General features: G+C 39.4%; 1 protein-coding gene across 1 annotated transcript in view; it reads left to right on the top strand.

Moving 5' to 3' along the window:
* Positions 1–6602: 6602 nt before the first annotated feature.
* prkg2 (protein kinase cGMP-dependent 2) overlaps positions 6603–12109 on the top strand; it is a 38494-nt gene continuing 32987 nt past the window's right edge. Inside the window, exons 1-3 of the mRNA XM_034216680.1 lie at positions 6603–6728; positions 7928–8442; positions 11687–11853. Coding sequence (XP_034072571.1) covers positions 7928–8442; positions 11687–11853 — 682 coding nt within the window. The 5' untranslated portion in view covers positions 6603–6728. The remainder of the gene's footprint in view (positions 6729–7927; positions 8443–11686; positions 11854–12109) is intronic.

Genomic DNA, 12109 nt, shown 5'->3' with positions numbered 1-12109 from the left:
GTGATATTGGTATTTATGGAAACATTTTACACCTTTCCTTCAAGTGTTATACGTTTGTGTTACTTGTGGGGTATACTTAACATGAATAGTCACAGTTACTATCCTTTTACTCCATCACATTTCAAAGAGAAATAGGCTATTGTTATTTTAACTCCACCACAGTCAGTAATCCATCATCAGCTTTACTTTTTAGATAAGATTTAACTCACAATTGATCATAATAGGCTTCAAAATACATACATTTTTATATATTACCAAGTGGTTTCATGTACAACCCACACAAGTATCATGCTAAATGAAGCTCTGTTGCTTGGATATCACTAGATCCTGTTATCAGCGTAATATAAAAGTACATAACGATTGATGTGTAACTTAGCATAATTACTAACTGCCGCGGCCGCCTCGTTAATATCAAATCCATCATAACAAATCCAGTACCATGCTGTCATGAACGTGCGGTGCTGTTATGTACGCAAATTGACGTGCTTAATGTGAACGAGCCTTTTGTGTGACGTTTCTGTGACGTTTCGCTCTCTCAAAAGCTGGCCCATTTTACCTTCATGCGCCAATGAGCAGCTCTCATAGGAACCACACCATTTTACTACATATTTTAGTTTTGTAACTCTAAATGTTTGTAACTAATACAACTCCTTATGTACTTGTACAGCCAGCCAGTCATATTATGGCATTAAGTGGGGTGCTGCTCTGAGGTTTTGATTGATATTACCTAGGTATTCCTGAGCCATACACTGTCTTGGGATCTTATCCATTGTATCTTTGTCTTGTGATTTTTGACTGAAAGAGCAAAAGGCTAGACCTACTTTGGTTGAACTATGTAGCTGCGTCCCTGTTTTTGACAAATAGGTGTGCGATTTGACATGCCAGATTGAATGAAAATTCTAAATATTGGTCATGTTGGTAGGATTGGGTAGGCGTGGTGTTACTTGTTGGTACGTGGGTTGGGGGGGGGGCCATGAGCGCTCAGTGCCCAGGGGCCCCTGGAGGTACTAATCAGGCCTTGTATCTACCACGACTATTTCAATGGTGAAACGTTTTTCGGGCTACTACGTTGGGATCGCGGAGAAATTCTCTCCGCAGACCCATGCTCACAGCGTTATAAACCTTTTTCTTACTCAATATCAAGCCACACTTATTCTTTTTACTTCGGCTGTGAGTGTTTGTGTGTGCTCAGGATGAGTTTAGCTTGTTCTCGCTGTATCGCCGACCCGGAAGAATGTCCGCTCCTCGCAGCAGATCACAGCAGATCGTAGCAGATCGCAGCAACGAGCCTCGCAACGAGCCTCGCAACGAGCCTCGCAACGAGCCTCGCAACGAGCCTCGCAACGAGCCTCGCAACGAGCCTCGCAACGAGCCTCGCAACGAGCCTCGCAACGTCCCGAACAATCAGAGCACACTAGGGGGGGGGGGGGGGGGGGCAGGAGCTCCAACAAGCCGTTTAGGACAGAGAGTGAATACACATACCTTTAATATATTTTTGACATTTTATACTATTTTTGACATTTTATACTGTCTTTTTTTGCATATTTTCCCGTTCTACATGTATACTTTGGCTTATTTTTGTTTTCTTTTGACATATTATACTATGTCTTTTTTTCTGATATTTTTGACATACTATAGGCCTACTATGCATTTTTTTTTAAATATTTTCGTCATACTTTACTAGGTCTTTTTTTTAAATGTTTTCGACATACTATGCCTTTTTTAGCATATTTTAACTTTTCCTTTTTTCCCATATTACTCAAAAATTATACTATTCAGATTTTTCTGACATTTTGGACATAATATACTATGTCATTGTTTTTTCTAAATATTCCCACTATTATTTGCCAGTTTGACAATGACAATGTCCATACAAACAATTCAAAACTTGTCAAAGCAGCAGTGTATGAGCTCAATGAGCAAATAATGGATTGGGTTTGGGCATCAAAACAACAAAAGCTGACAAAACTGAGATACAAATCTGTATTTGGTGGGGACAACTGATTATAATGTTGCTACTTTGTAAAGCCTAAAGCAAATATCCATACTTCACCTTGTATTACCATTTCAATATATTATAAATTATACATTTATATTTCTGATTCAGAATATTATATATAATATATTGTAAATATAATATGATATACAGAAACAGAGCATAAAAAAATCTCATAATACTATAAAGAAATAAAAAAGGCACTTAAATGTTTCTTTAAATCATTTACAGAGCCTTCTCAGAGGTAAATAAAAAATGTATGGTCGGAATACATTACAAAATGCTGTGGGAGATAAAATGGTCTCTTTACTATCAATATTTAATAGGTTCTGTGAGAGTGGAGTAACAACATCGTGTTTCCGGCTGATGTTGGGGCTGAATTTTCTGCTCTGATGCAGAAAATAAGAATGTATATTTGGCTCCATCAGGTGACCAAATTAAGTCAATGCAATGGACAAGGTTTTTTCTGCTGAATTCCACTTATGACACTTACAACTTTTAAAGATTTGAGGTGATAAAAAGACAAATATGTTAAAAAAATACATTATTCTTGGAAAGGACAATTTTGTAGGTAGTCAGGATTAAATAAAAAATTAAAGACTTTTCGCTCAATGGTGTTTTGGTAGAGTCATGTTTTGTGGCAATTATTGTACATTTGGTTTTGCGTACCATGAGCGGGACAAATAAAAATTAAATTAAATTAAATGAAAAATTAGGCTTTCTATCCTGCAAACATGCTGGTGTTTGTTAACATGTGTTAAAAGTTACACGTGGCATGAGCCCTATGTGATCATCTGTGATCTTGGAGACATAATGACGAATAGTGTCTTCATGGCATTCAACATTTATATTTTCCTGGAATAAATACCTGTCATTAAGCTCCATATATGTATAGTAATAACAAGCTTACTTACTAGGTACAACTTTAATGGACCATGCACGTCGGGGTACTTCTCGGATGGGAGTTGATGCAGCAGTGAAATGCCATGACCGCTGGAGACCAACCGCATGAATAAACATCACGTATTGCAAGAAGTGTGATGCAATGTAAAGCAACATATCCCATAAGAACTGTAAAACTTGAGCTTCCTTTGATAACTGTTTTTTTTTGTTGAAAAAAATTCATTTGAACCAAAAATATTTTTCAAATGCTTTCCTTTACCATTGTGTGTGCCATCAAATCAACCACATATGTGTCAACTGCCCACGCTTAAAAAAAAGTATGTTTCACTTTATCACGTGTAGACCACTGTAATTGTCATGTAAATTGGATAAAAGTGGCAGACTTCCTGTTTGGTTAATTATATGATTCAGATCATTTTTGTGCGTCTCAAGTTGCTGCATATGCCTACGAAATTTCAAATGTTTAGGTTAAACCTGAGCGACTTTGTATCGGATGCTGTAGAGATTTTATTAGACGCCCTGAGAACGCGACCTCCAAAATATCATATTTTTCAACAGACCTGACCAGATCAAATTTTTAAAAAATGTTTAGGACTTCAAAATAGAGATTTACTATTAGGAAAAATAATAGTAAAAACCTGACAGATTACAATAGGTCCTCCGTTCCGACTCTATAGGTACCTGGGCTCTAATAATAATCCTAGCAATTTCAATAGGTCCTTCGCTAAGACTCTGTCGGTGCTCGGGTCCCTAATAACTACAACTATCTTTGAGTGACAGTCCTAGCATCCGTCTAATTACAGGCATCTACAGTCAGGTCAGTCGTGAACTGAAGAAAAAGGTAAATCGTTAATAATCCTGCATTTTGCCTATTACTATCCAAGTCTTCATGGTTTAAAAACTAATATAAAATGATACATCAATGAACAAATAATCCTTATTATTCTTCTGTTGCAAGATACACAAGTTAATATACCACATGCACTACTTTAGTATTGTAAAAATAACTATTAGCCTGCTAAACACCGCAAATCACAAGTGGGTTCCCAACTAAGCGAAAGACTTTGATGAGCCTAACATGTCATGAACCACTGAGCTGCACCGCAACAAAACAGGCATTTCACAAACAGAAAAATGCAGCTACAGCAATAACACTGTGGCAACTGGAGATGGAAATCTATGGAAAAGCAGACTGCAATATGAACAATTGTATGTATTTCCAAAATACATTACCAGGCATCAACATCTCACTATTAATCACACATGATTTGGGTTCCATATATTACCCTGGGACTGAACATGGGGCCGGCAGTAGCTCAATCTGGCTGGAAACCAAATGGTTGCAGGACCAAGAACAGTGGACTGGAGAGGTTCCAGATCGCCTCTTGATAAGCAATGCACCAAACCCTGCAACTCCTCTGCTCTAAAACCCCTTCACTAATGCATGTGTACAGGTCCTGTTTATGCATTTGTGTATTCGGGCCTTGGTGTGTGATTTTTTGTAAATAACATAAGTGTAATAATTGACTTTAATAAAGAATGTCTTAAACTTTAACTAACCATCTACTGGAACATCCTGTCAGCAAGCCAGCATTGTGGAATGGTTAAACAACAAAAAGAAAACCAGGTAAACACAAGGATATTATGCAAACTACGACACAAAGGCAGGACCAACTACAGGGTTAAAAGCTGACAAGCAGAGGTTCATATCGGAATAATTGGCTGATTTGGCTGCACCCTGCCTCAGAGTGCCCCTGAGCAAGTTACTGCAGCCTTACCCACCACTGGGAGAATGTACAACAGAGTCTGCTAAAAGATGACTCTGTTGGCTTTTAGCAGACTCTGTGAGTGTGAACATGTTTGCTCATTTGGAGGATGTCCTCAGATCATTTGCCAGGATCTCCGATTGCTCTCAGATTCAGGTTGGGAGTCAGTGACCTGGATTATTACTTTGTTGTGCTGTGAGTGCTGCAGATGAATCAGCATTGGCCACCTGCCATTATTGTTCTGTGCCTGTCAATAAAACCTGCTGCGGGCCTGGCTGCCTCAGACATACGCACTGGGAAAACCAATTAATTATTTCTGAGTGAAAAAGACAGCATCTTTGGGACAGACATTGTCCGAAAAAATCAAACGCATAAAACGTTGCGCTTAAAATACATTACACTTATTATTATTATTATTATTATAATAATAATAAGTATGATTTGAGCAGTGACCCTACAGTATTTTATCAGCAAACTCAGGGCACCCCTCCTAGCTCTCCAGTGCAACCTAGCGTCTTTTGGCTCATTGTTTTTTAAAAGTTCTGACCTGAAAATGAAAGGGCCATGGATGGATGACTGAACAGGCCTAAGCAGTGTCCCAGTGGCCTAAAGCATCAGGGCCCTTCACCTACAAAATGTAATCCAAAGAGACAGGTAACAACCAGGAAGAGACTCAGTTTGACCACAAAGATATAGAAACTTGATAGAAGACACAGAAAAGACCACAAAAAGAGACAGAAAAACTACAAAAGAAATGCAAATGTACTATAAATATGTGAAAATACAACCACAGAAACAGGCAAACCAACTCTTATGGATAACATGTGGTTGGGCCTTTTGCAAGTCCAGGGGCCCATTGTCTCGTAATCCACCCATGGTTCACATCAGTTTCCCCGCTTTTTCCAGCAGCAGGCAGATGTTTTTAGTGAACACATTTGAACAAACTCACTTATACTTGCCCAGTACCAAACAGCAGACTAACAAGTAAGCAACTAGCTGGTGAAGAAAGCACCAGAGCTTAAAGAGGCTAAAAGGGATGAAGGGAGATATCGTTTGGAGATGTATTCAAAACAGCTAGTTATGTTTAATTTGGAGGGATAGTTCTCCTGCTATTGGACTCAAAATAGTCATAGTCAGTCATTGGCAATCGAGGTCAACGTTCAAATAATTTGAACTTTGAGCACAGCGCTTGGAGAAACGCAATGTGGAGGGTAGAATATTAAGAAATGTTGACATGACTGCAAGAGAGTCTATTGAAATCAGATGCTACATTATGGAGGATAATGCTAAATGCTAACACAGAGGCTAGTAGCACACAGAGATAACAATCATTACGAGTGAACTGACTTTGTAATGCCTGTTAGATACCAAATGCAAAAAACAACTTTGGCTAAACTGTTAGTAATTTATTTATTTACATTCTAGACTGCCTGGATGTCCATTTTATGATTTCCTTTTTATAAACAGGAATACAAAATCAACCTGTCAATCCTTAATAAGAAACCTCAAACGCATCACATCCACACATACATTTCTGCACCATATTATCCCCAATCTCGCATGTAATCCTGTCCAAATGTAACGCTTTTCTTATTTTGTTCAGATTATGAGTAGCCTATATGTTAAACAAACTGCTGTGTTTTGTCTGGCATGCTTACAATACAATTATGTATTTTTCTTAACTATTGGTTATTTTAAGGGGACCTTTGTTTTGTTTTTAGGATATAATAATACTTTTTTCATTTGTGATATAACATGTTTGTGTAATGCTGATTTTGGTTTAAAAAACCGCGACGACATCGCTCACACCTGCCAATCATACCGGTTGCCGCGCTCGCGTGAACGCGCACTGCCTCGGAGGAAATAGAGCGTGAGACGAGAGAGAGAGAGAGAGAGAGAGAGAGAGAGAGAGAGAGAGAGAGAGAGAGAGAGAGAGAGAGAGAGAGAGAGAGAGAGAGAGAGGACGCAAACAGTGCTCTCTGCGGATGCTCGAATGTGCGAACACGGCATTTCTTCTTTTAAATCCTCTCCCTGGCTCGTCTGAAGGGTGAAAAGTGATTCAGGTGAGTAACGATTTTCTTTGTACTGAACACGGACTCATTTATCTCAGGAGGAGAATGACGAGGCAGCGCGAGGAGCAGGTGCACGAGCCTCCTAGGAGATGGTTCTAACTTAACACAACTAATTCTTAATCACCTGCACGCAAAAATAGTCCGGTAATATTCTTAAAACATCTGTTACTGAATATCTAGTGCTAGTAAAGGAGTTTAGATTAAAAAAGGGGAGATTTTGCTGATAATCCTTCTCTATAGGTTTATTTATGATGTCATTCATTTTCAATAGTGTTCAGAACATTGTTTGAGAAGAGGCTGATCTGACGTCCACTCACTGTATCCCAGCAGGAATGTTTTGAATGAAGTGTACTGTATGGGAGAGTGGGCATCAGTCCCACAAGAACAGGACTGCTCTGACATTTCTTCCCCGCTTTCATTACAGAAACATGCTTTTAAATATCACTTAATAATGTAATAACACCTCACAATGGCTAGAGACATTCAATTCTGCATGAATCTAGAGCATATCACTTAGGGGAGCTGAGAGAACATTTAAAAAAGTGTGGGGCTCCTTCTTGACATTTTTGACCAAACCCATTACAGTTATCTCTGAGTATTTTCTATCGTATTTATTATTTTTCTATTTCAAGTATTTCACAACGTTTTTGTTAATATTAAACTGTGTATTATAGGAATGTTCTCAGTTTTTACTTTATTTATCAAACATTTACAATAGATCTTTGGTCAGCTGGTTTGCCTGGGTGTTTTGTTTGGTCCAATGGGTGTTTAGTGACATGGGAAATTCAGAAAAAAATACTTTACCCATTTTCATTAATTATTTAAATCAATAGAAAAGACATTGGAAATAAAATCTTCTTACAATTTGCTAAGTTTGTATTCTTCCCAAGCTTCTGCCTCGCTGCATATGAGTGGTGGGAGGACTGTTGATGTAATGTAATACTTCCTGCCTCTGAATAATAAATGAAGACGACACTCATTGATCATCATATACTGATTTGCCGTTTCTCCTCTCTTTCTCTGGTTTTCTTTTCCTCACAGCGTCAGCTCTTTTGTGTGAAACCTCACCCCAGCAAGCTTTCTCAAAAACACCATTTCATGCTAAATGTCACTGTACTCCTCTTTGAAGGACTTTTCAATCATTTCAGCTAATATTGACTTTGATCTCTTTTGTTTGTTTTGATTACAAGATGGGGAATGGTTCGATGAAATCAAAGCGTTACAAACACGCGGACGGCTCTACTTCTTCGTCCAACAGCCGATGCTACAAAGATCATGGGTTCAAATACTCGTCAATGGACAACCTGAGGGCCCGAGTGGACGAGCTGGAGCGAGAGGGCAAGAGGAAGGATGAGGAGCTTTGTTCCAGAGAGCAGCAGATCAAACATCTCAATGAGCAGCTGGCCAAAGAGAGCCGAGCTCTGGCTGATCTGGGCGAGGAGCTGCAGAACAAGAGCATCCAGCTCAACAAGCTGCAGGACGTGATGAAGAACCAGAGCGGGGCCCCGGCACCTCTGCCATCAAGGGCCCCCTCCATCAAAGCCTTCCACAAGAGCCCCAACCTCAGTGTTCGCATCAAGGAGTCCCTCAATAGGAGGAAAGGGGCCAAAGCAGGGGTGTCGGCCGAACCCACATCAAGGACCTACGACTCCAGCAGCCTGCCAAAGTTCTCCTTCGACAAGGCCCGGGTATCAAAGGATGCGAGGTGAGATGTTTTTGTTTAGGAAGGTTGAACACACATAAAGGGAGAATGAAATGAAAGGTTCAAGATGGCCTCAGGCTCCGTCTCAGCCTGGTGCAAGCAGCAGGGGTGGGTGGGAGACGGAGGTGGGCGAGACATGACGTGGTCGAAATGTGTTGTAAACAAAACTATTCAATGTTCAGAGGCTGACCAGAGGTTAATTGACCAGAGGTCAGCCTCTGGTCAGTGCCACAACTGACTGACAAAAATCAAACATTACTATTTCACTTCATGTCTGGGTGAATGAATGCATTTCTTCATGTGGTAAATAATTTACTCAGACCTGCTCTAGGCTAGTTGGCCATAAGTATGTGGATAATCCCTTTATGGATGTGCTCTTAAGAGCTTAAGTTAATGCAGTGTAAGTGATATATTAAAACATAATTTGTCTTTTCCCATTTCATGTTCCAATGGGACCATGCCTCTGTGCACAAAAGCCAGGACTATAAAGAAAGGAGTTACCTTTAGGTGTAAAAACACTTTTGACCATGTAGTGTTTTCTCTCATGATATTCAAAATAAATGTAAGAGCTCTACCCGTCTCATTAAAAAAAAAACAATTACCTTTCTCCCAGCTGTTATTTATTTTTCAGCTGTCTATGTTACATCCCGACAGGATGAATATCAAATGAAGGAAGTAAGTTGATCTCAAAATGCTGCCTCTGGGGACTGCAAAGCTTCATGCCTCAATAAACGACATAAAGAATGATTTAGATAAGATAAATGCTCAATAATGGAGGCAAGTATAACTGGAGAAGCTAAGCTTTGAAACAATGAAAGAACTCTGAAGAACGAAGAGATTAGACAGTAAGCTTGTGTAGGTCAAGCCGCCTAGTGGCTTGTACACCTTTTTCCATTTAGATAGATAGATAAAAACAATATTGCATTTATTAAACAAAAATCTGTAAAGGTGTTTCTAGTAAGTATGGTCATTTCAAAGCCAAATTACTCATGCCCTTTTCCAGCAGTTCCAGGGCCAGTTTGGAGCTAGTGTCTGATTAAGCAATGGTACAATTTGTACATCCTTAACCTGAAAACAAGCCTTAGATAGCATAGATTTAACTCCGTTCAGGTTCAGCTGGCTCTGTTGTTTAACAATATGTCCTTATTGGATTTGCAATAACCAATAAAAGTTTCTTCAGATTCTTCAGATTCTCTGAAACACGTCATCGTCATAGCTTTTAATTTGACTCTTAACACTCCAGTCAACACATGCTGCCCACAGCTCATACTACTGACCGCTCTGTTTGGGCACTGAGCTGCTTTTGTTTGCTTGAACAAGTACTAAGAACTGAGCGTATTTGTCATTTTAACAAAACCAGACAATCAAAGGGTCTGTTTTACAATTGTTTTGGCGGTTTAACAAATATTACAATTAAATCCGACTGAAAGATCTTTAATGTCTGACCACGTCACGACAGAACATTTTAGATACCTTTCCATCAACAGTGACAGCTGGCCAACTTTGTAATCCCTGAACGCCAACAAGCGCTCCAGTGTGCATCCCTTTTTAGTGTCCATTGTGTCTTGTGCTTCTTGCAGCTTTCGTATTTGCTGCGTTTCCTTTATTCAGCACTTATCTTTGGGACCGTTCTAGTACGTTTGCACCTGTCGACCTATCATATTAAAGTTAACATCTTAAAGTCTTGGACAGACAAAAAAATCAATGTAATGACATCAACTTTGACTTTTAGCAAAAGGTATGAAATGTTTCACTATTTTATATGCCAATCAATTAACTAGTTGTCTATCTTCAAACTAGACAACATCAGCAGATTAAATTGATCAACCCGCTATGTAGCCTTAGTGCACAGTTAATATCACAATAATACAAAAAACAACACAAAAGGTTATTTCCAGAGAGCAGTCTTCTTCGATCTTCAGACATGAAAGTCAGATGGTCTTTTGTCACAGTGTTGTTCATATTGTACAACACGAATACAGTGCTCTGCAGTGAATAAATGTGAGTATGCAGAGTCCACCCCTCTCAACCTGATCCTCATGTTTAAAACATGTGTGGCTAATAAGCCCAGCATGTATTATATAACCAAAACTAATGTAAATGAGGCAGGTCTGGTACCCTCCTGCAGACTGGCCCTTTGAAACAGAAGACTCATCTTCTGTGAATGATAATGTAACATGTTGCAGACTCAGACGCAGAGTAATGACACAGCCAGGTGGGAGGGGAGAATGTGGGTTGAAAAACAAGGACTGGATGTCATCTGCTCTGCTTTTATGAAGCCTAAAGTGATAATTTATTACACAACGATAAGGTGGATAAACAGACCACCCACCTCCAGCAGCGACGCCGTCTCATGATCTATAGTTTACATTCAACCATGGCTCTTAACCTTTTGCCTTTACAACTCCCCAAAGGAACTGATGTCTTTTTCTCACTGCAGCTGTTAAAATGCAAAGCGGTGAACTTTGACAGCTCATGATGATTTTATGTTTTCGCTGTTTTACTTGATTCATCGTCGGAAGGAGCCCAGAGGTTGCAAATAGTCATCTTTTCACAGGAGACACTAGAAGTATTTATCACTCAGACTAAAAACATGTGAGTAATGTGGATGCGGGTGTCCTGGTGGCTCAGTGGGCCCAAGAACACACCACATGGCTGTGGTGAGAGAACTGTCCTTTAGATACAGTTTTTTCCCCCAATTGTTTAAACTCGTTATAGTTTGGTGTTATAGCTCAATTGCCCAAAACTCAACATTTCAAAGGGTTAACAAATATGTCAAACCCCAAACCGTGTCCTTTCTGCTCAAACTATTATGAATACAAAGCACACAGTTTAACACTGCCATACAAACACTGTATAAATGAAGGTTATAGTTTAGGACGTGGCTACCTTGTGATTGCTAGCGTTCATTGTTTTGCCAGGTTTGTGTGTTGTCTGTGATTTTCATCTGACAACTTTACCCCTTTACAGTGTGTTTTCAGTTATTCAAAGTTAATTGTGTTTAGGTTGCCTGAAATGGCCTGAAGCTAAGGCTTCAAAACCTTGGTCCACAAATCAATGGCTGACAACAAAATGACTAAATCCAATTCTTATATACAGTTTATGGTCTTGCCTAAGGGACAAAAAAAGGCAAAACAACAAATCTAAAAACAAAAGGAAACTGACCTGAGCAACATTAAAAAACTCCACTTATTTTCACAGTAAAAGCTCACATTTCTAACTCTTCCTCTGTTGTTGTCGGTGACAGTGTAAAGAGGGTGCTGACGGACGCCCTGAACAAGAACCAGTACCTGAAGAGGCTGGAGCTACAGCAGATCAAAGACATGGTGGAGTGTATGTACGAGCGCACCTACCAGCAGGGAGAGTACGTCATCAAGCAGGGAGAGCCTGGGAACCATCTGTTTGTTCTGGCAGGTACGTCCAAACTAGTTTACTAATGCAAATGAATTAAAACCTGTTGGCTCTTCATCTGCCACAAAATATTGAAAAACAAGCACATCATGTAGAAAGTCCTGAAAAATGATTAGGGCCCCTACCCTCTTGGCACATCTCAGTTTTACAATAAGGAAAGACACTATAGGTGAATAGTGTAAAAAATCTAGTAGATGTCACCATTTTTCTGAACACAATTTCTGAAATCGTATGTTATATAGGTTTTTGTGCATGTGAA

This window comes from Gymnodraco acuticeps, unplaced genomic scaffold (genome assembly GCF_902827175.1).
Source record: "Gymnodraco acuticeps unplaced genomic scaffold, fGymAcu1.1, whole genome shotgun sequence".
Classification (NCBI taxonomy): domain Eukaryota; kingdom Metazoa; phylum Chordata; class Actinopteri; order Perciformes; family Bathydraconidae; genus Gymnodraco; species Gymnodraco acuticeps.
The sequence above is the reverse complement of the archived record's forward strand: the minus strand, read 5'-3'. Positions and strand labels throughout refer to the sequence as shown.